The sequence below is a fragment of the Meles meles genome, chromosome 7 (genome assembly GCF_922984935.1).
Source record: "Meles meles chromosome 7, mMelMel3.1 paternal haplotype, whole genome shotgun sequence".
Lineage (NCBI taxonomy): Eukaryota > Metazoa > Chordata > Mammalia > Carnivora > Mustelidae > Meles > Meles meles.
This window is the reverse complement of record NC_060072.1, coordinates 72,745,832-72,771,569: the sequence shown is the minus strand read 5'-3', so window position 1 is coordinate 72,771,569 and position 25,738 is coordinate 72,745,832. Positions and strand designations below refer to the sequence as shown.

The 25,738-nt window shown below is 37.5% G+C and overlaps 1 protein-coding gene across 1 annotated transcript; it reads left to right on the top strand.

Annotated features, from left to right (window-relative positions):
• Positions 1-886: 886 nt before the first annotated feature.
• CMAS (cytidine monophosphate N-acetylneuraminic acid synthetase) lies at positions 887-20,655 on the top strand. Its single transcript, XM_046012880.1, has 8 exons — positions 887-1,243; positions 8,217-8,359; positions 8,503-8,658; positions 13,787-13,920; positions 15,635-15,729; positions 16,115-16,286; positions 17,058-17,211; positions 20,052-20,655. The coding sequence occupies exons 1-8, from the start codon at positions 984-986 to the stop codon at positions 20,240-20,242; spliced, it is 1,305 nt and encodes a 434-aa protein (XP_045868836.1). The 5' UTR covers positions 887-983; the 3' UTR covers positions 20,243-20,655.
• Positions 20,656-25,738: the final 5,083 nt, after the last annotated feature.

The window sequence follows — 25,738 nt, the reverse complement described above, 5'->3', positions numbered from 1 at the left end:
CAGAACAGCAAACCCTCCTAGTTCCCCTCCCTCATCCTGCCAGAAGGAATCAGATTTATAGTGTTCTTAATACCCAGAAATTCAACAAGAGAAAGATCCTTTCTTCCCCAGTCTCTGGGAGGGTTTCCAGTGGGCTCTGCTTGGTCACCTGCTTGTCCCTAGACGACAACTGTGTTCAGGAAGATGAGATACTATACCCACCACTTGAGTCACACAGCCACCTCCGCAATGCAGAGGATGTGAGTGAAAACTCCACCAGATAATAGAGGTAACAATTTATAAAAGGAAAAGATTTATAGCAAATAAAACAAAATAACCACAAAAAAACAAGAACAGGTGATTACTGCACTGTAGGGGAATAGTCAAGGTTGACTTCCAAGTTTCCAATGCTAGATTTTCAGTGATGTTGATAGAAAATGCCGATGTAGGAGCATTTTGAGCCCATATAGAGAATTGAGGTTTTTTAATGTTGAATATAAGGTGCCTGTAAGACATTTGAATGCGGTAATCTCTTGGAAATAGAGTCAGGAACACAGCAGAAAAATATACAATTATAATTTTTAAATATAAGATTGATTCGTGTTAGGGTGCATCTGAGTGTGCAGTGGGAAACCCACTATCTTTCTTAAGTGGGGAAGTTCCTTACCAAAAAATCTATAATGTATGCTGCCTAGTTGAGAAATCTGCGTATAGTTTTCACCCCCTCCCCCCAAAAAGCTGCACTTCTTTCCAGTAATCCCCGGACTCTCAGTGCCTGGCGTGGGTTTGGGGTCTACCCCGCCTACGGGAACCCGGAGACACGGCCGCGGACTACAATTCCCGGCGTGCCCCGCGAAGAGACGGGCCGTGGCAGGGGCGGGGCCAGGAGCTGGAACAGCCACCCCCGCGAGTGCTCGGGCGGGGAGATCGGGCGGCGCCGAGCTGAGGTGGCGAGAGAAGAGCTCCCGGATGTGGAAAAGCTGGGGAGAAGGCGTGGGAGGAAGATGGACTCGGTGGAGAAGGGGGCCGCCACCTCCGTGTCCAACCCGCGGGGGCGGCCCTCCCGGGGCCGGCCGCCGAAGCTGCAGCGCAACTCCCGCGGAGGCCAGGGCCGAGGCGTGGAGAAGCCCCCGCACCTGGCGGCCCTAATTCTGGCCCGGGGCGGCAGCAAGGGCATCCCTCTGAAGAACATTAAGCACCTGGCGGGGGTCCCGCTTATTGGCTGGGTTCTGCGTGCGGCCCTGGACTCGGGGGTCTTCCAGAGGTGCGCATGTGCGAGAGTGGGCGGCGCGGTCTGGGCGGGGGTCGGGCGAGGGAGCCGGGCCGCTGGAAGGGCTGGGGCTCCCGGGGCAATTGCTCTTGAAAGGGGTGTGCAAGATCCGGGGTGTGGAGGCCCCGGGTGAGAGCGCAGGGAGGAAGTGCTCCAGCTTCTTCCTTGTTCCGTCGCTGCTCGTAGTCTTGACCTGGGACAGTGCCTGTGCCTGCCCTTGAGCATGCCGTCCGTCAGAGGGGAGATTGCCCCTTTTTCAGCCGTCTCCGCTGCCCTGGTTGACCTCACCGTGTAAAGGAAAGGAGGCCACCCCTATGAAACGTCTGTGGCGACATGTGAACTCCAGCAGGCAGAGGCCTTTGGGGTTCCCTTGTTGCTCAGCCTGTGATAACCACTTGGTGCCGATCGATTAGGGAGGCATCAGGTTCCTGAATGGAGTGAGGTGTCAAGGCTTTCTAGTTTCAAGCTCAGCTTGGAGATCCTTTTCTGACCTTTGCAAAATACTCCAAGCAAATCTGCCTGTGAGTCAGCACAATCTAGAAAACCCCCTGCATTTGTTCATAGGTAAGAGAGAGTGAGGAAACGTACAGCAGGCTGTTTTATGATATGCTTATAAATGCTTTCATTGTGTCTTTGGAACTTCGTCCGCCCCGAGACTGTTTTAATTGTGCATCATTCAGAGACATTGCCCATATGCCATTTTGGTCAGGAGGGACAAGCTGGTATCATTCATAAAAGAACAGAGATAGAATTTTGTGCCAGGAATGAGTTTACACATAGTAACTTCACCCTAATTATGCTTGAATTTGTTACTGTGGGAAGTAAATTATTTTAACTTTTGGATGGGGCTTTGGTTCTTGAAGAGATGATTGTTTTTGGAGCATCTTAATTGCCCACATTAATATATGGGCATACGATTTTCATTTAACTAGTCGTGTTTAAAGAAAGATACTCCAAAAGTATGGATTTACTTATTTTCTTAATGTTTTAATCCAAGGGGAGCGCTGGGTGGAACGAGGTAAATAGGGTAGGCACCCAGAAGATAACTCTGATGTAGCAATGTAATAGGAAGTGTGCAAAGGAGAGATAGGGAAAGCCTTGAGAATTTGGTTCAATTCAGTTAACATTTACTGAGCCCTAATTTCTGTCATGCACATCCAAGGAAATACCAAGATGAAATGACATGGTTCTTATCCCTGGGGCTTACTGCCTTTTGGAAATTTTTTCACCTTTATAAAGAGTGCACACTGGGGGAGAAAAAAGACTGAGAGAAGTGCATCCAGGCCAGGGATATGCCATTTTTGTGAAATGAAGTAGAGATCAAAAATCACTTTCACAGTAAATTAAGAACAAAACTCACAACTCTCGTTACATATCAGGAACCCCCTTTCAGCCTGGCTTAACAAAAAAAGGTAAGGCTTGTTTCAGGTACAGTGAGATTCAAAGGCCAAAATGATTCATTCATTCAGCAAATATTTGTTGACCATCTATTGTGTGACTGGCACTGTACTGTGTCCTTAACGAGAGGTGATAGTAGCAACAGTCAGTCCTTAGTCTCATGGAGCTTGCATTTTGAGAGACAAGCAATAAACAAACTGTGTATACTATATTTGGTGTTGACAGTATTTTCGAGAAAAATAAAGCAGGGTAAGGGAATGATGCACTCTGTCACCAGAATCCTCCATTTCTTAGTTCTTCTAGATAGGCTCTCCCTTTATGGTGTCAGGTGATTGTGCTGAGAACTGCAAAACTCTCAGCACATAACGACTTATCCAAACTCTAGTATGGTTTCCAGGAGCGTCAGGCCATGCTTCTGGATGATCCTAGCCCCCCTTAAAATGGCTGAGAAAGGTCAATGCTGCCAAGATAATTTACTGTTTTGTTTCAGGTACAACCTGGTGATTGGTGGGTAGCCTCTGAACCCTATCTCAGAGCAACTACTTTTGAAAGCTTATAGTTATAAACCCCTTTTCCAGCCTTTGAAATGTAAATTTACCACCCAAAACTGTCTCTTTGAAATGGAAACATCCTAGTAGATAACCCTCATTCATTCTTAGTCCCTGTGGGAGGATTAAGGGCCTAAATTCCATGGGCACCTTGCTTCAATTTGCACCTTGCCTCCATCATGAAGTTAAGTGTGTTTCTTCTCTGGATAAGCACCAGTTAACAAACCCAGATGGCCTAGTCACAGGGACTAACCCCCTTTATCACCCTTGCAGTACCTTTTCCTTAACACACTCCAGCCTTTAAGAAGTCTCCAGCCTTTGTTTTGGGGGATTTGAGTTGAGTTTCTGCTAGAGTCTTTTCCCTACTGCCATAGTTAACAAATCAAAGCTGTCCTTTCTGCCTTGCTCTCCAGCTTTGTTTACCCCTTTATTTTACTCCTTACAGGCTTAAGTCTAATCAAAGAGTTTCTTTGGGTCCCCAGTGCTTATGTTGGTACAGTTTAGCTGCCTCTTCCGCTGTTGGAGCCAGTGATGGAGCGTCCCCTGAGGCACAATGTGACAGTTGCATCAAGAGAAAAACTGGAATATGATTACCAAAGGGGAGTAAATGCTAGGAGTCAAAACCCAACAAAGACCCTTATAGCAGACATAGGAGATTTTGCTACAAAATGATTGGAAAATATATGTTATATATTAAGCATTAATTTTCCTGTTTCCATTTATTAAAATGCATTTATACAAAACTCCACGAAAGAATAAATGATCCCTAAGAACCTTTTCTGTGCCAATTTATTTAGTACATCTAGATGAGAGGAAGCATTTGACAATTGGAAGGATATTTCATACTTCAGGCCACCTATGGTATCTGTTACTATACTAATAATAGTAATTAGAAGAAATAAAACCAGTATTTTTCTTAACCAGCAAAATGAGCATAATTGGTCTGACTCTGCCTTCTTAAACTTAGAATACTGTGTAACAAAGTGATTTTCCTCTGTTTAGGTTGCATAGCTGTTTGCTATGTTGCATCCTTTCTAGGGATCTGAAAACTTCAACTAATAAGGTAAAAAAGGGGACTAGCACTACTTCCTCAGGGACATTTTTGCTGATCTCCTCAGTGAAAAGTAACTGTGTCTTCGTTTTCCGCACAGAGCAGCAGTGTTCAGACCTTCTTTTAGTACACGCACTATGCAGTGAAGTAAGGTCATAGACCCTGGAGTTAAACTGTGGATTTGAGTTTCTGGCTTCACCACATGTTAACTGCAACTTTGGGTAAATCACTTAACATCTGTGCCTCAGTTTCCTCGTCTGCAGAATGGACTTAAATATCCACCTCATAGGCTTGCTGAGGGGATTAAGTGAAGTAGTATATATACAGCCATTAGAATGTGTCTAGCGTGTGATCTGTCCTTGACATTTTACCCCCTTATTGAAAGTTTTTACAATCCTCATCTCTTCTATGGGCCACAGTTTCCTTACTTGTAAAATGGGAAAGTTGTAATGATTTTCAGAATTCTTTCTAATGCTGACACACTTTGACCTTGAAGAGTTCATGGAACTGTGTCTTTACTCTCTATTTCAAGGGTCCACCAACTTTTCTATAAAGGGCTAAATACTAAATATTTTAGACTTTGTCTCTGTTGCTTAGCTCTGTTGTATGTTGTGAAGGTAGCCATAACAATACATAAGTGAATGAGTGTAGCTATAGTCCATTGAAATTCCAATGAAAGCCAGATTTGGCCTGGGATGACCCTTGCTCTACTGGGTTAAAGAGGTTCTTGTGAGCAGGTACTCTTACTTACCTTGGTATGCTTAATGTATTGGAACCTCAATTAAAATGTGTTGATTTGGATTTAATTGATTTATTCTGAAGCTATGGTCCAAGTTTGGAGCAACCTTGCTGCCCCACACGTTCTATTTTCTTTCTTTGATAAATATTTACCCTAGGAAGGAATTGAAAATTGCAGCTGCCCAATTGTGTTTTTCAGGGCTAGAAGATGCTTAGGAGATTATTTTGTTCAGCCATGATTTGTTCATTGAGGCAGATTTTTCTGGCCTGCTCAGAGTCAAAGCTAACAATACTTCCAGGGTTGCTAACTTTGCATACTACTTTGGATAGCAGTTGAGAAAAATGCAAAGACAATTTTTTTCATTTAGTAAAAAGTTATTGTTAGAGGTTAGTTTGTAAGAGCTGATTTCAGCAGTGGTTCAGTGCTGTGTTAGTAAACCTCAGAACAAATTGATTTTGTGAATGTTACCTAACATACTGTGGGGGAAAAAAAATGAACTTTAGTTTCATTTCTAGGGTGTGGATTTGTGATTAATAATAAGCCTGGAACTTTAGTTTCATTTGTAGGGTGTGGATTTGTGATTAATAATAAGCCTATGCTCTGTTATCCCTAGAATGGCATTTTGTGATTTGAAATAATATTCACAGGCATCAGGGTTGATATTCCTGTTCATCCTATTAGATGGAATATGACTTCATTTGAGGCTAAAGTCATTAGCATTAGGCTTTGACATTTATTCTGTACTTGATTTTACATTTTATTGACCTGTTTATTCATTTGCTGACTCTTTCCTTTTGCCCTCTTTCTTCTGATTCCCCTAAACCAAAGGAAAATGATCTACTTACATAACCCCTTTAATAAATGATGTTCACTGTATTTTAAGTCTACATATGGGATGCTATTTTCATACATATAAATGAGACATTTGGACTTTCAGAACTTCAGTTTTCCTTCCAACAGAATCAGTGTGAGGATTAAATGAGACCATGTATGTATGCCTTTATTACCATTCCTATTTTATTATTTCGAATAGCTTGTGGTTTGTATTAAATCCTTCTAACAGTGATATGAGGTACTGTTATTATCACGGGTATTTTTTTTTTTTTTTTTAAATCACCTGCACTTTACTAAAAAATCGAGGCCTAGGGAGATGATGGATTTTGCCTAAGGTCATATAGCTAACATGTGGTAGAGCTAGGATTTGGACTCATTCCTTCAGATCCCATGGTGTTAACCATTTAATCTTTCATTTATTAACACATATAGATTGAGCGTGTTATGGAGCAGGCACTATAAAAATACTTTGTAAAAATAAAGCATTGTAGAGAGGTTAGTCGTTGCTTCCTTACCTCTCTTCCCTTGTCAGTTTAAGGAGTATTTCAGTACTGTGTTGGCCTCTGTCTCTACCAGTGGGCTAAGAACTGAAAGTTTCTCAAGAAAATGGACTACATGTCCACAGTAGGACCTGAAACATAATAGGCACTCAGTAAACGAATGAAATGATGAATGAAAATGAATGAATGAATGAATGAAAAAAATGAATGAGTGATAAAAGGGAGGAAGGAAAAACAAATCTCTTCCAAAACCTCTGTTATTTTTTATTTGCCTTTTAAGCATTTCAAAAATGTCACCGAATCCCATGGTGTTGAGTTTTCATTACAGAAAATCAAGATAAAAAGTGACATCAGTAATTTCAATTAGTGACATAAATTAGATGTCAGAAGACCATTTCTTTTGCTTTTCCTGTTCACTCCTTACTGTATTTACCACTTAACCATCCTCCCTTCACCTTCTCTATTTTAAAACTAGGTTTTCATTGGTACTTCCCTTTGTTATGCACCTTTGACTATGACATTTCTCCAGTAGAATATCTTCCCCCAAATATTTCTGGGGACTTCTGTGTTCTGCCTCACACAGACTGACAGTAAATGTAAGATATCTGATCCCTAGCCAGTGGCTCATCGTGTTTACTAGGCTTTAAAAAAAAAAATTAGGGAGGTTATTGACTTTATCTTTAGATTTAAATCTTCCTTCTGCAAATATTAAATGGAAGAATGGAAATCAATAAGTAAAATCTGGAGATGTTAGTTATGGGTTTTTGGTTTTTTTTTTTTGTTTTATTTTTGGTGTTCAGTAAACTTCTGTCTCCTAAAAAAATACTCCTATAGTTTCTCACTTTCTTTTCATTCTTGACAATTGAGCATAGATATCTGAAATATGTCTATCTGAAACATGCAGTTCCTCTTACCCCCAGCAGATGTTGAATAAAGGTGCTAAAAGAAAAATGCATATGCCAAAGACCACAAGTCATTAAACTGTCTTTGTGTAACATCACTAATAAAACATTGTGGCAAGAATATTCACATCTTTTTTTCTAGCAAAGGAAATTTGTGAAGGTCCAGGAAACTTAACTTCAGTAGAGACTGGCACACTTCCCTGAAGTAGCATTCTACTCATAGTCTTCATCTTAGAAAGTCTAAACGGTGAACCACATAAAATGTGGTGAAAGGTGCAGTTAAGTTAAATGTCCCAGAGCCAATCAACTCACATTCTCCATGTCTGTAATTATCAATGGCTAAAACTCCATCAGTTATGTGTCATATATTTATAGTATACCCATTGTTGGCAAAACAGGAGAGTTGGATTAGCTGATTATTTTGAGCCCAATCTAGGCATTACATTGCTTCTAAGCTTGAAATTCTTTCAGCTTCATGGTTTGACTAATACAAATCCGTTTTTTTTTCTTAGCAAGTATATTAAAATTCTTCACACACTAATTTGGATTGAATGAGGAATAAGAAGCAAGATCTTCTTTATTGCCTTTAGATATGAACTTCTATTTTACTTAATACCAGTAGCCTTAAATATACAAAGTGTCATTTTTTTCTATTTTTATAAAACTATATCTTGGGCTACATAAATAATACTTATATAAATAATATAAGACATAAGACAATACAAATACAAATAGTTTTGTATGTAAACAAAAAGTATATTTGGTACTATAGTTTTATTCAGACAGTTAATAAAGTGTTATATATATTATTATATATTATACAAAATATAATCCTTTAAATTTTATATTATGTTAGATCTGTAATTTTTTTGATGGTATAAAAACTATTCTAATATCATGTAAGCTGTATTTTGGTGTTGCAGAGCTCCTTTTTATCTTTAGAGGTTTCTTTTAATGATTTGACTTGTTATATTTATTTTTTACTATCTATCCAGTGTGTGGGTTTCAACAGACCATGATGAAATTGAGAATGTGGCCAAACAATTTGGTGCCCAAGTTCATCGAAGAAGTTCTGAAGTTTCAAAAGACAGTTCTACCTCACTAGATGCCATCATAGAATTTCTTAATTATCACAATGGTATGAATTTGATAGTTTATTCAAAATTTTATGTAATTTCTAATTTATTATTTCATAAGACTTGTTTTCACATTTGAATTTAAGATCTTTGTATTCCTTGCAAAGAACTTTGATGTCCTCTTCATTTGTTTTCTCTTTTTAAGAGGTTGACATTGTAGGAAATATTCAAGCAACTTCTCCATGTTTACATCCTACTGACCTTCAAAAAGTTGCAGAAATGATTCGAGAAGAAGGATATGATTCCGTTTTCTCTGTTGTGAGACGCCATCAGTTTCGATGGAGTGAAATTCAGAAAGGAGGTAATCTGTTATATCGGTATTGATTTTAGCTTTTATGGAGAATCTGCTTTTTCATGTGTAAATATTCTTTAGGAGTGAAGGGAGCAACACGTGATCATTAACTGTAGTAGGTAATGACATTTATAATCAGTTCTAAGTCTTGTGATTATTGAGACAAGACAGACCAAATTCCCTGCTTTACTTTTTAAAAATGGACATGTTAACACTCTATTTGCCTTTTGAGGCAGGCGTGTCCTTTTTCTAGATGTGAAATACTTCTGTGTTGGTTCTAGACTTACTCGGTAAACTCCATATAAATCATAATAGGATTGTGGGGATAGAAGTCTATCAAAAATTTCTAGAGGACCTCAAGAATGCATTCTGGAATTGCTTCCCACAATTTGTTAGATTGTCCAATGTAAGAAGACGCAGGAGTCTGATTTCTAGCCAGGTAAGCTAGTAAAATACGGAATAAAGAATAGGATGACCAAGAGTAGGTAAATGTAACATATGTAAGGAAAGGCAGTTTGATTTCTGTTAGGTGCCCTGGCATTTGTTGAATATAGTAGAGCTGCCTTGTTGTGACCTCAAGAAGACAGTGAAATGCATATGAGTGAAACTGGAGCAATGAAACTGGAGACAACGCAAAAAAAGAGAGCAAGTAAGAGGATGGAGGGGCTGAGAATAAGATTCTCCAGTCTCAAAATCTGAATGTTACCCAAACCAATGAAATACATCAGTAAATACATTTACAGCTTCATTACATTCAGTAAATATTTATTGTCTTCCCTGTGCCATGTTCTGTGTTAAGCTATACATTTTAACTTCGAACCTACCAGTTCTCAGAAATTTTTATTTCTGAGGAAATAATTTCTAGGAAGGCTCTTATTAAAGCTTAAGAAACAAATTGTTGAAGCAAATCAAGGAAGCCCAGTGTTAAACTGAATATTGAGCTTTATATGGTATACGATTGAAGTTCAAGAAGTCCAAGAAATATGTTTGTTAAATAGATGACAAAGCCAAAGCCATAAAAATTAGATCTGTAAGTATTTTTAAGAAAATTAGATATGTTCGATTAAATGTCTTTTAACATCAAGAAGTGAATATTAGGTCAGGGGTGGGAGGTTGGGGGAACAGGTGGTGGGTAATGGGGAGGGCACGTTTTTCATGGAGCACTGGGTGTTGTGCAAAAAGAATGAATACTGTTACACTGAAAAAATAAATAAAATGAAAAAAAAAAGTGAATATTAGGGACAAGACCTTTGTCTTGTCATTAATTTTCTTAGAATCACTATGAAACAGAATGCTATTGATGAACAGTGGTTCTAACCCAGAATGGTATTTCTTGTAAGTCTATTCTTTTGTTCCTTGTTTATAAAATCACTAAAAGTGCTACTGGATTAATCAATACTTGAAAAATTGTTCCATTTTATACTGTATTAACTTTTTGTATTTTTTTTGTCATCACGCTAGAACCTTACCATCTCATATAGTAGCCTCTAGTACTGTTAGCCCTCGAAGTGTAGTTAGTCCAAATTGAGATATGCGTTAAGCATAAAATATACATTGGATTTCTAAGATTAGTATGAAAGAAGTATATGCAATATCTCATTAATAATTCTTATATTTATTACATGTTAAAAACATTTTAGATACTTGGGCTAAATAAAATCTATTATTACAACTGACTTCACTTCTTTTTACTTTTTAAAAATTGTAGCCATTAGAAAACTTAAAATTATCTATGCAGCTCACATTATATTTATTGGACAGCACTGCTCAAGAGATTACACTCTGCACCCTTAGTTTGTTATTATCTACAAATAACTAATTTGTAGTTACAAATAACTACAGATAACTGTATTCACAAATAACTAAGAACCTTACAATAGTAAATTTCTATTTAGCCCCTGCCTTTTGTTCTATTGTCACATAATCTATTTCTATATATATTATGATACGTTGTTCTATTTATTTTAAATAGTTAATGGTACTTCAAGTTATTTTAAAATCGTCATTTATCTTCACCTGCATATTTATCTTTTTTTGTTATTCTTCATTTCTTACCACTTAACATGTGCTTCTGTCTTATAGTGTACAATCTGTTAGTAACAGCTCCTCTCAGCTTTTGTCTGTCTAAAAATGTCTATAATTTGCCCTTATTTGTAAAGGGCATTTTCATTGAATATAAAATTTTGGTTTGCCTTTTCTTTCTTTCAGCATTTTCAGATCGCATCTTTAAGATGTTACTCTTTTGAAGATGCATCATTAACACATCATTTCATTATTTTCTGCCATCCATTGTTTCTTAAAAGAAATCAGCTATTATTCTGATCCTTGTTTCTCTAAATATGATGTCTTTTTCCCTCAGGCTGCTTTTAAGATTTTTCCGTTTATTTTAATTGTTCATAGTTGACTCCAATTTGTATTGCTGTCGTTTTGTTGTATTTATCCTGTTTAGAATTCTCTGAACTTCTCATATCTGTAGGTTGATATCTGTCATTAGTTTCCAGAAATTCTGTGCCATTATCTCCAAATATTTCTTCTGCCATATTTTCTCTCTCCTCTCTTCCTGGGACTCAGATTTAAGTGTGTCTTAAACAGTTTTATGGGGTCCACATGTCTTTCACAGTCTGTTCTGTTTTGTTTGTTGATTTTTCTCTCTGTCCTTCATGTTGAGTAATTTCAGTTGACATATTTGAGTTCATTGATCATTTCCTCTGACTTGTCCAGAGCACTTTAAATCCTGTCCAGTGAATTATTTCAGATACGTGTGTTTTCCATTGTGGAATGTACATTGGAGTAATTTTTAGACATTCTGTTCTCTGTTGAAATTCTCCATCTTTTTATCTTTTTTAAATCTTTTCCTCTAATATCTTTAACATATTTATGATAGTTAATTGAAAAGCCTCGATTGCGGGTTCTGATAGCTGGGTCATTTGTAGTTCTGTTTCTACAACTGATTGTTTTTCTCTAATTATGGGTAATGTATTTCTGCTTCTTCAGAATAACTTGTATTTTGTCATCTGCCTGATACAGAGGCTGGAGTACAGCTGACCCTTGAGCAACACGGATTTGGACTGCACGGGTCCACTTATACACAGTGTTTTCAATAAATACAGTACAGCACTGTAAATGTATTTTCTCTTCCTTATGATTTTCTTAGTAGCATTTTTTTCTCTAGCTTATTTTATTGCAACAACACAATACATAAAATATACAAAATATGTGTTAATTGACTATGTTATTGGTAAGGCTTCTGGTCAACAGTAAGCTCTGAGTAGTTAAGGTTTGGGGGGAATCAAAAGTTACATGTGGATTTTTGACCATGTCAGTGGTTGGCCCCAACCCCGGCGTTGTTTAAGGGTCTGTATATATGATTTTCCTCTAGGGAGGGCACACCCTTTCTTCTATCAGGCAGATAGGATATGGAGCTACTCACTTTGATCCAATTAGGAGTTGTGCTGGTGGGTTTGAGCTTTAGTTTCACTTTACCTCTTAGTGCAGATGTCTTGCCAGGAGATGGATCTTGTATGTATTCCTGATAACCCGAAGCCAACAGGACTTTGGGATCTAAGCCCCACAAAACTCTAATGATCTCTCCTGCCTTCCAGCCAATCCCTAGCTTCTTGTGCCTCAGCTCACTCAGGAAACGTCCTGCAGGGGAAAAAGTGGGTGGGCTCTTACAGAAGCCAATCTGTGATTCTAGTCTACAGGGCCCATTAAAAACTCTTCTGGTTTCTCCTTACCCCAGCAGAGTCCTTCTGCTTATGCCAAGTTTGATCTTTCTTTCACTTCTTCCTCAGATGCAGCTAATAGCCCCAGAGAGAAAGCAGCTGCTGATCCTTGTTCACTTAGGAAAGACTTGCCCCTCTCATTCCTTTCCTTCAAAGCACCACTTGAATTAGTTTGTTTATTGCCTATCTCCACCACTAGACTGCACATTCTGTTAAAGTGGAAAGAGTTGTATTCATTGCTGTGTATCCAGTGCCTATAAAACTATACCCTGTGTAGTTAACCAGTGTATAATTGCTGAGTATTTTTTCTAGATTATATCAAGCACTGATGGACTAGGATTGAAAAAAGGATGGTTTAGTTAGGGAAGTAAGTAAAGTTATTTCTAGAAGCCATTGCTCACACAATTGACAACCAAAATTTGAATCAAAAAGATTCTGAATAATCACCAGCTTTAAACACACATGCACACACGCACACAGAATCATGTATGCATGTCAATACACATCCATAAACACAGTTTGGAAAAAATACAGTGAAAAGGCAAGAGGATCCCTTACCAGGATTACCAGTACTGAGGGCTTCGTTTGTTACATCATGTTGTAATCACTAATGTTGATATCGCTGAGCCTTCATTACCATGGATAGTAATAAGTAAATATTATTTATTATTATGCTTAGTATATTTTTAAATTACTGATAAGAATATGTAGTATACAAACATTTTTATCAATGTAAAAGTCTCAATAATTTAATGAGGAAATCTTCAGTTTTCTGTAATAGCTCTCTGCAAGTAATTTCTCAGCCACCTTATATAAACATGTACACTGTATTTCTATAGAAGTAAATACTTAATAATGAGAACTATATTAAAATATTCAAATAAGGATATTATATGACAAGTTCAGTCCTTTTTTTTCTTTTAAAGATTTTATTTATTTATTTGACAGAGATCACAAGTAGGCAGAGAGGCAAGCCAGAGAGAGGGAGAAGCAGGCTCCCTGCCGAGCAGAGAGCCCAATGCAGGGCTCTATCCCAGGACCCTGAGATCATGACCTGAGCCGAAGGCAGAGAGGACCAACGCTCTGAGCCACCCAGGCACCCACGTTCAGTCCTTTTGAAGCTGCCTTAAGGTTGCCTTGATGTCCTCCCAGAACCCTGTATTTTTTAAAATGCCTTAAAACCTCAATTATTCAGAATTCCTCTATAAAATACTTTATTTTTTATGATTAGATAATAATTATTAAATATTACCAAAGATAAATCATCAGCGTCATTAGAGATTTTATTCCTTTTAAAATCTATTTATTTATTGAGACAAAAATATTTTACAGTTTCAGTTTATTTTTAAAACTACTAAATGAGTACTCAGTATTCAAAGCAACAGAGACTTACTATAGCTTTTTGCTTTTAGTTCGTGAAGTGACTGAGCCTCTGAATTTGAATCCAGCTAAACGACCTCGTCGACAAGACTGGGATGGAGAATTATATGAAAATGGCTCATTTTATTTTGCTAAAAGACATTTGATAGAGATGGGTTATTTACAGGTTTGTGCCTTCATTTTGCAAAAATCTTTTAAACCTTTTTATGTGTATAACTCAGTTCTAAGGAAGACGTATGGCACAGTTCATAAAGGAAAATATCAGTTCCTAGAGAAAAGGCAATAACTGATAAGATTTATCATCTGAGGCCTTTATCCTGTAGGCTTACAATAAACTAATCTTTGGAATCCATTCAGTGAATAAGCAAGGAATTCTGCTACAACTAAGAAATGAATCAGATACTGAATGTTGTACACATGTCCTGATTTTCATTTTATTCCATTCAAAATTCTCTTTTTAATCCATGGTTTTTTACCATCAGGTTGTGGTTGTACAGTTGAATAAAAATCTATTGGTTTTAAAAAGAGACAAAATAACATAGTAGATGTGGAAGATCACCAACCTGGATGTCAGGAAAGCCAGATTATAGTTCTCTACCTCTAACTCTGTGGCTTTGAAAATACATTTCATCTTTTCCGAAGCTCTTTGCTCTCATTTTAAAATGGGGACGGGGATTGGATATCTCTCACATCTTTAGAGCCTACATGGTTGCATCTTATAGTATTTGTTCCTTTCCGTTAATAGCAATTATTTATTCAGCCCTTACTATGTACCAATGACTGTACAAAACACTTTACATCGGGTATCTCATGTAATTTGCATAGCAGTGGAATAAAGTAGACATTCCTGGCCCAATTTTGTAGAGAAGGGAATGGCTGCTTTAAAAAAAGGAAATAATTGGCTCAGGGAATAAATAGGTAGAAGAGGTATTATTGGGATTTGGATTCAGGTCCTTATGTCACCCAAAATCAGTATTTAAAAAAAACCCTCTACTTACTATAGTAAAAATTCTAATGTGACTTACGTTCTGAGGTAAGAGGGTTTTTAACAATCTTCTGGCAGTATATAGGCAAACTGTAGACTGTTTAGTTAAGTTTGAGTATTCAGGAAAATTAGGTTTGACACATGTAGATAGCACTCTTTCCAAACTCTGTGCTAAGATGACTGATATTTGACCCTTTCCTAAAGTGTGGAGAACAATGAACTATCTCATCGTAAGATTTATGAAGAGACTGACAATTCTAAAAAATGAAATTTTCCAGTAGTTGATTTTGATATTAAGATTTTCACAGTCAAAGGAAAGGCCTCCCCCTTTGCCCCCAGACCCCCAGATCAGGAAATTGTCCCTCCCTTTGCCCACATGTAATCCAGACAATTAATGTCCACTCCTGCCTGTAGTTCAGGGATCTAATACAGTTCTGTACAACAGATACTACAGTTATTTTTCCTCCCCAATCTTGCCACTTAGTTGCTAATTAGAACATAAGTTCTGAAAATCTTTATACTGCTTTGAATGATGACAGAAGAAACTATCAGAGGAAGGGGATACAATTAGGCAATTTCTAGAAAATTTTTTGTCAGAAATTGGAAGATGGGTATTTCTGCTTTTTTCAGTCTTAAAATAGAAATCTACTTAAAAATGGAAAGCTTGCACTGTGTAAACAGAATTTGAAGAATATTATGGCCTATGGTTTGAATATATAGGAAACAAAGAGGTTTTCCCTCAAAAAATTAGTTGTTGAATGTCATTTTACTGGGTAATTTATTTTTCTCAGTATTGTAGAAATGAAATGAATTCATTGTTCTGTATTATAATAAACTTTTTGGAATTGTGAATAAATGTTAAAAACAGTACTCATGGCATTCATACCATCTTTAGGGCGGAAAAATGGCATACTACGAAATGCGAGCTGAGCACAGTGTGGATATAGATGTGGATATTGATTGGCCTATTGCAGAACAAAGAGTATTAAGGTAAAAACAAGACTTGCACAGCCTTTGCACTGGACCCTGACATACTTTTAGTAGATATGTACAGTTTTCTAGACACTAATTTTTGATACTCCAGACATTTTAGTATCTTTGTAGTTAGTCTGTTCGCGTGAGGAAGACAGACACATAAAACATGCCTGTAGATGGCTTATTCAGTAACTAGAGAAACACATAGGCTGGTTAGACCACTCTACTCGAGGTCTTGCACTGGAAGTTGAAGTGTATATGTGAGGTAAATGTGAAGGGTAGAAGGGTAATGTTTGAGTAACTGAGTGGGAATGGTTATTAAGTTTACTGGTGTTAGCCAGTTGAGAGGGAGTGATTAGTATTGCATTTGTACTCAGAGGTCTATTTTGGTTTCTTTTAGATATGGCTATTTTGGCAAAGAGAAGCTTAAGGAAATAAAACTTTTGGTTTGCAATATTGATGGATGTCTCACCAATGGCCACATTTATGTATCAGGAGACCAAAAAGAAATAATATCTTATGATGTAAAAGATGCTATTGGGATAAGTTTATTAAAGAAAAGTGGTATTGAGGTATGTGCCCCCTGAATATAGTGATGTTTTTCAAGGTGATGATTCAGGGTCAAAGAACATATGAGGGAAATAGATTTAAATTTTTAGTATACTCTATTAAAATATCTGAAATTTAGCCTTCACATGGCTAGAAAACTGTCATACCTTTACTCTTAGATGAATAAAATTAGGAATTTGTCAATCAGCAAATATTTCTTGTTTATTCAGTAAGCATATTATTTTTAAATGGTAACTGTCTAGTAATTCCTGTAGGATCTTTCAATAAGAAAATTTTCATAAAAAATAGGTATCAGGATTTAGGGAAAAAAGCAAATATATTGTGGATTTTTTAAGATTAGCTTATTACGACTGAAATTTTTAACTCAAAATAACTTAATATATTTTCAAAAATGAAAGCCAAGATAGTTTCTTATAATTCCCTAGAAATCTTAAGTATGTGTATGTACCTAAGCAGCACAAGAGACGAGGTATAGACTTCCTCTGGATAAATCGAATTATAGGAGAATTTTAGGTTAGTATCAGACAATGTATATTTTTTAAACTGCAGATAGGTTCCTTCCCACTGTAGAAAACAGTGTCTTTTACCTTTATTGGACTATTAGAAAATGTTGTAAAAATTCATCATTTTAAAATAGCAGTTGATTTTACTTAATTGGTCCTTCACTCATTTGTGACTCATATTATTTACCAGGTGTTATTTTTATTAGGAAATACTTGTTTATTTACTCATTTTGCCCTTCTTTCTTTCCTTTTCTTTTTTTATTTTTTAAGGTGAGGTTAATCTCAGAAAGGGCATGTTCAAAGCAGACACTGTCTTCCTTAAAACTGGATTGCAAAATGGAAGTCAATGTGCCAGACAAGCTGGCAGTTCTGGATGAGTGGAGAAAAGAAATGGGCCTGTGCTGGAAAGAAGTGGCGTATCTTGGTTGGTATCTTATTATTCAGCCATCATAAAGTGGCCAGGATTTTTCTTTTTTCCTTCTTTTCTTTTTCTTTTGTTTCTTTCTTTCTTTTTTTTTTTTTTAAGAAAATAGAGAAATAAAGAAAATTCTCAAGATCGGCATCATTGTAGAGAAGTAGGAACTCTCTGCACTACTGAGGAAACTGCTAAATTGGGATGGGCTTTCTGGGGGTTAGCTTGATAGTGCATATATCAGTTGTATCCTAATAGAATGATTACTGACACACGGCTTTGGAGTCAGACTGCACCTGACTGGTCAGCTTTGGTAAGGTGAACCTTCATTTCCTCCCCTATAAACTGGAAATGTCAAGAGTACCTGTGTCATAGGACTGTCATAGGAAGCAATGAGGTAATCTGGGTAAAGCACTTAGCAGATCCCTAACATACAGGAAGTACACTCTGGATGGTGTTTGCTTTATTAAAATGCTCCAACTTTTAACTCTTCAGTTCCAGTTCCGGGAAGGAAATTGGACAAATGAGTGAATAATGGGGAAAAAAAAAAGAGCCCACTTAAATATCCTGCAAGCATAAAACATCCACAAAATGGAACGCTCTGCAACCATGTAATCTGTACTAAGGAGGGTCAGGTGTCAAGGTTTTCACGGTGGCATTTAGCAGATACGCTGTGTGCAGGCTTGGGGGCGGTTGCTGAGACTTAACTGCCTCCCAAGCTTGCAGTCTCGTGTCTACATTTTAGATATTAAAGATGACAAGTTATTGAAATACATATATGACATAAGCCATGTGTGAGATAAGTAGTTACAAGGGTAACATGGGCCTCAAAAGAAGCAGCACAGGAAAGCTTTGGGAGCAGGTCATCTGAGGACTTTAGGAATAGCCTTTGAACCACATGTGCAGATTCAGTGGAGAAGACGACAGAGCCCTTGACAGAAAATGATCTAGTTTTTGTAAGGAGAAAACAATTTTAGTGGCACATACAACAAATTCCAGGTGTACTAAGTACCATGCGACCCTCAGCGAGCTTTTCCAAACCTTCCTATTTATAGTTTAAGTGCAAAGCAAACTTTATAAAGCTATTGGAAAGAAAATTGAAAATAATATAGGATGCCTAATATAGTGTCTGCAGGTAGTAATAATAGTGTTATGTTGGTAAAATCATGCAATTGCATCTGCCAAAATATAGTGATTATCCAAAAATAGTGGTAATTAGGATGATATTGATTTTGTTTTTGCCTTGATTTAAAAAAATGTTTCTACCAAAAATATGCATTACTTATATAAAATTAAAAAAAAAACTATAAAAAGCAGAGGCTAGAAAACAAGAAAATAGGAAAAGACTCCAAATTTTAATTTAAGATCAGACCACTACTTTGCATGTGTCACACAAACATATGAAAATTTGTTCCTTAAAAATATCAACACTTATGTAGGTAAATTTACAAAACATAGCTTAGTTTCAGGGGTAGATTATGCAAATCAAATACTTGAATTTTCATCATCTTTCAGTGAAAAAATTCAGATTTCAATACATTTAATCATTTAGAAATTTTCACTAGATTAATGTGAAACAAATTTAAAACTTTTATTAACAAGCATTTTATTAGTAGCAGTTGGTCTATGGTATACTAATAATTCTACTCGGAATGGAGAATCTAAGGTACTGGGTGCTTCTGAAATTCATCCTATCAACACAAAACAGAAAGGGGGAGAGCATAGCAGGGCAGGTGGAGAAAGGGTATAGTTTTGTCAGTCTGATAGTAATTCTTCAAAGAATAATCAAAGAGAACTGTTACACATTAAAAGTACTTAAGATATAGATCAATAGAATCCAGTTGTGGACTTTGGCTTCTGACGCAAACAGATCAACTATAAAAAAGAAAATTTGAGACAATGGGATATTTGAGCACACACTAAGTTACTAGATGATATTTTTTTAAGATTTATTTATTTATTTATTTATTTATTTATTTATTTATTTGAGAGAGGTGGGGAGAGAGCACAAGCAGGAGAGGGAGAAGCAGACTCCCAGCTGAGTAGGGAGCCCAGCATGGGGCTCGATCCCAGGACCCCAGGATCATGAGCTGAGCCAAAGACAGATGGTTAACCAACTGAGCCACCCAGGTGCCCCAAGATGATATTAAGGAATTGTGGATATTGTTAATTTGATGATACTTTCTCACTTAAAAAAAAAAAAAATAGACATACCTATTAGAGATAGATATATGTTAGAGGTAGATGCTGAAGAGCTTTGGGATAAAAACATGATGTCTAAGAATTCTTCCTAGCCCTCCCTCTAAAAAACTAAGGGGTGGAGCAAAGAGAAAAACATTGATCAATGATCGAAAACATTGATAATCATTCCACATAAACTTAGGGTTCTTGCATGGGTTTAGGATATTTTTAATGAAAAGTTTAGATAATTCATAATTTACTTACAGAATTTCTCATAATTCTAATATGCATAGCAATCAGAAATTATAATCCATTCTCCTTCTTTAACTGATGAGTTGATTTTGAATTGCTTACAGAGAATACTAGACCTCAATTACACTTGTAAATGCTTCCTTTTTTTTAATAATCTTTTATTTTTTATTAACATATAATGTATTATTAGCACTAGGGGTACAGGTCTGTGAATTGCCAGGTTTATACACTTCACAGCACTCACTATAGCAAACACCCTGTCCAATGTCCATAAGCCAATAATCTGTGGTATTCTTATATGCAGTGCTTGAGATCTTACTGAAACCACCAGAATTACTTACTGGTTGCTGTTTGCATTATTAGAACTGAGTATTCTTTGTCTCCTTAAATTCTCACCCAGTGTTTCTTTCACTTGGTAGGAAATGAAGTGTCTGACGAGGAGTGCTTGAAGAAAGTGGGCCTAAGTGGCGTGCCTGCTGATGCCTGCTCTACTGCCCAGAAAGCTGTTGGATATATTTGCAAATGCAATGGTGGCCGTGGTGCCCTCCGAGAGTTTGCAGAGCACATTTTCCTACTAATGGAAAAGGTTATTAACTCATGCCAAAAATAGAAATTAGCATAATGTTAGAAAAAGAAAGTATACAGCCTTCTTTAGCCACTTTTATTTTTGATTAAGTACAATTCCATGTTGTAATGTTAACAGAGTGTGATTTGACCTGTGATGTACCTTAATATATTTTAAAGCAAAGTCTTCTCAAATCGTCACTCCCAAAACCTTCTACAAAATAATTGTGCTTTACTTTTCTCTTTATGCAAGATAATTATTTAGAGATTAATACAGTCTTTCTCAGATTTTTAGTAAATGCAAGTAAGAACATCATCTCAATTGATTTTGTATTGTACCCTGTTAAACTGTGTGTTTGTGTGCTTTTAATGATGCTGAGGTTTTATTTATTTGGGAACAGTGTGTCTGGTCAGACATGCCCTTCTATTAATTAATAAAATTACATTTCACAAACTTGATGAAAACTGTCTTGTTGCTATAGCAGGGATTTATCAAAGATTCCTGTTGTCCTTTCAACACTGACCACATGGTCAGCATGAGGAACAAGCCAGTCAGGACCTGGCGTAGAGCATCTGCTTGTGTTTTAGGTATATATACATATAGCGGCCACTCCATACAAATACAGAGCTGCAAAGAAATTCATATATTGTGAAGACTGTACATTGGAGTAAATCATTTGCAGTTACCTCTGAGGGCATGGTAATTTTATATACCAAATTTGACTACCACCACAATTTCTATCCACCACAAAGCACTCTCCTATCTGGGTGAATTCCAAGAACGGAGCTTTATCTCATAAATGTGGACTTTTACCTAATAAACACTAAACACTTCTTATGAAACATTTACATCTATTTCCACTGTAAAAAGAATTCAGTTCTGGCAAGAAGCAAGTCATTCAAGCCAAATCATACAGGAAGATCTTTTCCTCTGTCAGGATTGGGTGTGTCTGTCCAGTTCAGCGTCTGACCATATAAGCCAGACATTGCCAGAAGGAAAAAGGAACTTCTTCAGGGCACCTGGGTGACTCAGTCACTTAAGTGTCTGCCTTCCGCTCAGGTCATGATCTCAGGGTCGTGGGATCGAGACCCGCATCTCACTCCCTGCTCAGCAGGGAGCCTGCTTCTCCCTTTCCTCCCCACTTATCTCTCTCAAATAAATAAATAAAATCTTAAAAAAAAAAAAAAAAAAGAACATCTTCCACCTTAATTTGCTTTGTATCTCATCCTAGCTTTTCTCCCACCTTTCTGGCTTTTCCACTGCTAACTTCATTTTCTCCTACCCCTTAATTGTACCCATTCCCAAAGGTTCTAACCCCAGTTCTTGTCCTTCCCAGAACCACATCTATATTCCAAGTTTAAGCTATAGCCTCCATGCAGTGACTCCAGAATCAAGTCTCTGTTGTAAGCGCTGACTGCATCTCAGATTTTTCATGTTGTAAGCCGGGTTCTTGGATTTGACCTCTCAAATGTCTGATCTGACCTTTGAGATCACAGCTTTCTCAACTTTACCTTTTCATTTCTCATCCGATACCAAATCTTGAGCTTGAATACTATTACCCAGTGTCCTTTCAGCTTATCTAATACTTTTGCTAGATTAACTGTTGGCATTCATTGTTACCCTTTATGAAATATTTAGTGACTCTATGCTGACCACAGAATTTGATAAAACATTTTCTAGTCCAGATGTACTTTGGACATATCCTAATATTTCCAGCCTCAGGTCCTACAGATTCTTGTGGATCCCTCCACCCCAAATTACTCTCTATAATTCTCCAGCAATGCCTCGATTAGCCTCTTCTTAAATTCTTCCTTTAATCCCCATGCTAATCATTCCACAAAAAACTCCTGTCAAAATGCCTCCACCCACAGTAAATGCTACGCATGACTATTACACCATAGTGTTTGGGTATAATACTATGACCACACTGGAATCCTTTCATTTTGTGACCAAAGCCAAGTGTAAGGACAATTCAGTCCTCACTGAACTACTTCCTGTGTTCCCAATAGTAGGGAGTCTTAGTCAAGAAAGTACATGTTCAGCTCTGACATGTAAAGAACAGAAATTACCAATCCCTTCCTTACAGAGAGAAAAATTGAAAAAATTGAAAATCAGTGACTTCTCTTGGACCTCTCAGAGAACTGGGGTCAAAAAGCAACCTCTCCAAAGCCTGCAGGGATGGACATGGCCAGAGATACAGCACCTGATACCTACCTGGAGCAGAATCTGCTGGGTGCCTTAAACGAGCAAGAACACTTACCTGGTAATTTTGATGGATTGCTGGACATTGAGTATGGACTACTGTGAGAGTGAGAAACTTCTGCAGGTCAAAGTCGTGAGCTGGGGTCATGAGTCAGGAGCTGAGGTGGGAGTGGGGCACACTTTCCCTCCAGGAATGCCATCAGGTTCTCTCAGGATGGATCTGAGGATCCAAGAAAGATACCACTTGGACCCCAGTAGGAGTGGAAGAATATTCTACTACTTCTAATCTCATCTTTCTACTGTTCTAGTGCTTCCAGATCCTTGTCCCTACTCCTACTCTGCAGTAGAAAGCTTTGGTATAATAGTGCAAGCTTACAGCAACTGGGAGAAGGGAATTCCACTTCACTCTTGTTCCCTTCAGGGGGAAAAGCTCCATAGTCAACAGGGGAGAGGACATGAAGGAAATAGATCACGAACATCGCAGGCAGGAAGAACAGGAGCATTGGGAGGAGAACTGGACCCATGGATGAGGCCCAGAAACACTGGTGAAAGCCATACGCTCAAGACAAGCCCACCAAAAGACCAAGACTTAGAAGATTTTAGAATGCTCCCCTTCTTTCGCATGCTACAACACACCGATAAGTCCCCAGTTTAATACAGATGAATAGGCTGCAGATCCCAGACTGCCTGCAAAGAAATACCACAAGAAGTGCCAAAGCCAAAACAAGGACACTGAAGGAATTTGAAGTCTTGCACATGTAGCTAAAGAAGCATTAAATACAGTCCAACTCCCAGCAAGATTAACATAAATCTTCACTCTAAAGACCTGTTTGTCTTGGCACCTATTACTCGATAATATATCTGGCTGTCAAAAAGAAAAAACGTATATGGCATACCAAAAGGCAAGAAAAAGCAGTGCCCAAGAAGACAAAGCATTCATCAGATCCGGACTCTGACATGACACAGCTGTTAGAATTATCAGAATTTAAAAAGCTGTGACTAACATGTAAAGGGATGTGATGGGAAAAGTCTACAACATGAGAGACCAAATAGGTAATGCCCACAGAGAGATGGAAACTGGAAGAAAGAATCAGAATGAAATGCTAGAAAGAAGACACAGTGACAGAAATGAAGAATGCTTTTGATGGCTGAATCAGCAGGCTTGAAACAGACGAGGAAAGAATGGGTGAGCTTCAGTATTGGCCTATTTCATTTTATTTTTTTCTCTACACATCTGAATTACATGTGTTACTCTTTCCCCTAGCTTATGAAAATCAGAGTCAACATAAAACATTGTGTAAGTTTAAGAAGTACAACATGATAATTGAAAATATGTATACATTGGGAAATGATCACAATAAAGTTTATTGTCACCTCATACAGCCCATGACCTCATACAGCCTCCATTCCTTTCTCTTTTCCTTTTCTTTGTTTTTTTTTTCATTTTTTAAAGAAGAATTTATTTATTTATTTGAGAGAGAGAGCACAAGCAGAGGGGAGAGGCAGAGGGAGGAAGGGGAAGGAGAAGTTCCCTGCTCAGCAGGGAGCCTGATGCGAGGCTCAATCCCAGGGCCCTGGGATCAAGACCTGAGCCGAAGGCAGAGGCTTAAACGACCGAGCCACCCAGGTTTTGTTTTGACAACATTTAAGATGCATTCTCTCAGCAACCTTTAAGTATACAGTTTCACTGTGTCATTAACTACACTCACCATGCCGTATGTGGAACAGACTCATAACTGGACTTATATAAAAAGGAATTGCTTCATGTGTAGCTGTAGATTTGATTTGATAATGGAATATTATATATAATGGAGTATTACTCAGCCATAAAAAAGAGAGGAAATACTACTGTTTGTGATCACATGGCCAGAGCTTGAGAGCATTATGTTAACTGAAATTGGTCAGACAGAAAAAACAAATACTGTATGAACTCATTTATATGTGAGCTGTGCAATAACAGGGAGTACACTGGTTGTCACCAAAGGCTAAGGGATGGGGAAGATTGCCGATGGTGACCAAATGTACAGCTATACGTGAAGCAATTCCATTTTATATAAATCCAGAAACTAGTGAGCAACTCCTATACATCAGGCAAATGAGAACACCCTGTCACTGAAAACATTAGGAAAGGCTGAGGCCCCCCAGCCAGACCATAAACCGCATCCCCTGTACTGTGCCATACAAACATAAACTCCCAACTTCTCTCTAGGAGTAAAGGATTTGTACCGCATATTTACTGCCCCAATTTTTAAGACTTATAACCAAGGGAAAGGTCCCCAAAACACTGAATTCTGAAAGCCAATGAGGCTGGTATACATGAGACCTAAAAGACTACATACAGCAAGCAAAGGAACAGCTGTTCATAGGCATACAAACAACTGTCCTGGCTATCTCCCCAGGACTCAGTGCAGAGGGAGTCAGCCAAAGTAGTCCATCTCGCAGTTTCTCCCCAGAAGACATAATACTTACTTACACAAGCTACTGCCTGAGCATCCACTCTTACCAGGTATGTTTCTGGGAGTGTGTCCCTTTCATCCAGGTTGACTAATTTGTTACCATGTAGTTTGTTCAGAGTAGTCTCTGACAATCTTTTGTGTTTCTGTAGTGTCAACTGTAAAGTCTCTTTTTCCATTTATAATTCTACTTGAGTCTTCTCTCTTTTTTTCTTGGTTAGTCTAGTTAAAGGTTTGTCAATTTTGTTTGTTTTCAAAGAACTAACTCTTGGTTTTGTTGATTTTTTTCTATTGTCTTTCTAATCTCTATTTCACTTGTTTCTGCTCTAATGTTTATTATTTCTTTCCACTAACTTTGGGTTTTGTTTGTTCTTCTTTTCCTAATTCTTTGAAGCCTAAGTTAGTTTGTTTATTTGAGATCTTTCTTAATGTAGGCAGTAAGAAACACTTTATACACTATATGTTATACCCATCCCCTCTTAGGGCTGCTTTTGTTGCATTGCATAAGTTTTGGTATGTTATATTTCCATTTTCATTTGTCTTAAGATATTTATTTCTCTTTTTACTCATTAGTTGCTCAGGACGGTGTTGCTTAATTTTCAAGTATTTGTGAATTTTCTAGTTTTCTACTGATTTCTACTTTCATACCATCATAGTCAGAAAAAAATATTTGATAGGATTTCCGTATTCCTAAATTTGTTAATGATTGCTTTGTGGCCGAACATATTCTCTCTCCTGGAGAATGTTCCGTGTGTGTTTTAGAAGAATGTGCGCTCTGTGCTACTGGATAGACTATTCTGTATATGTTTGTTAGGTCCATTTGTTCTATAGGTTTACTCAGGTCTGCTGTCTCCTTATTGATTTTCTGTTTGGATGATCTATCCAC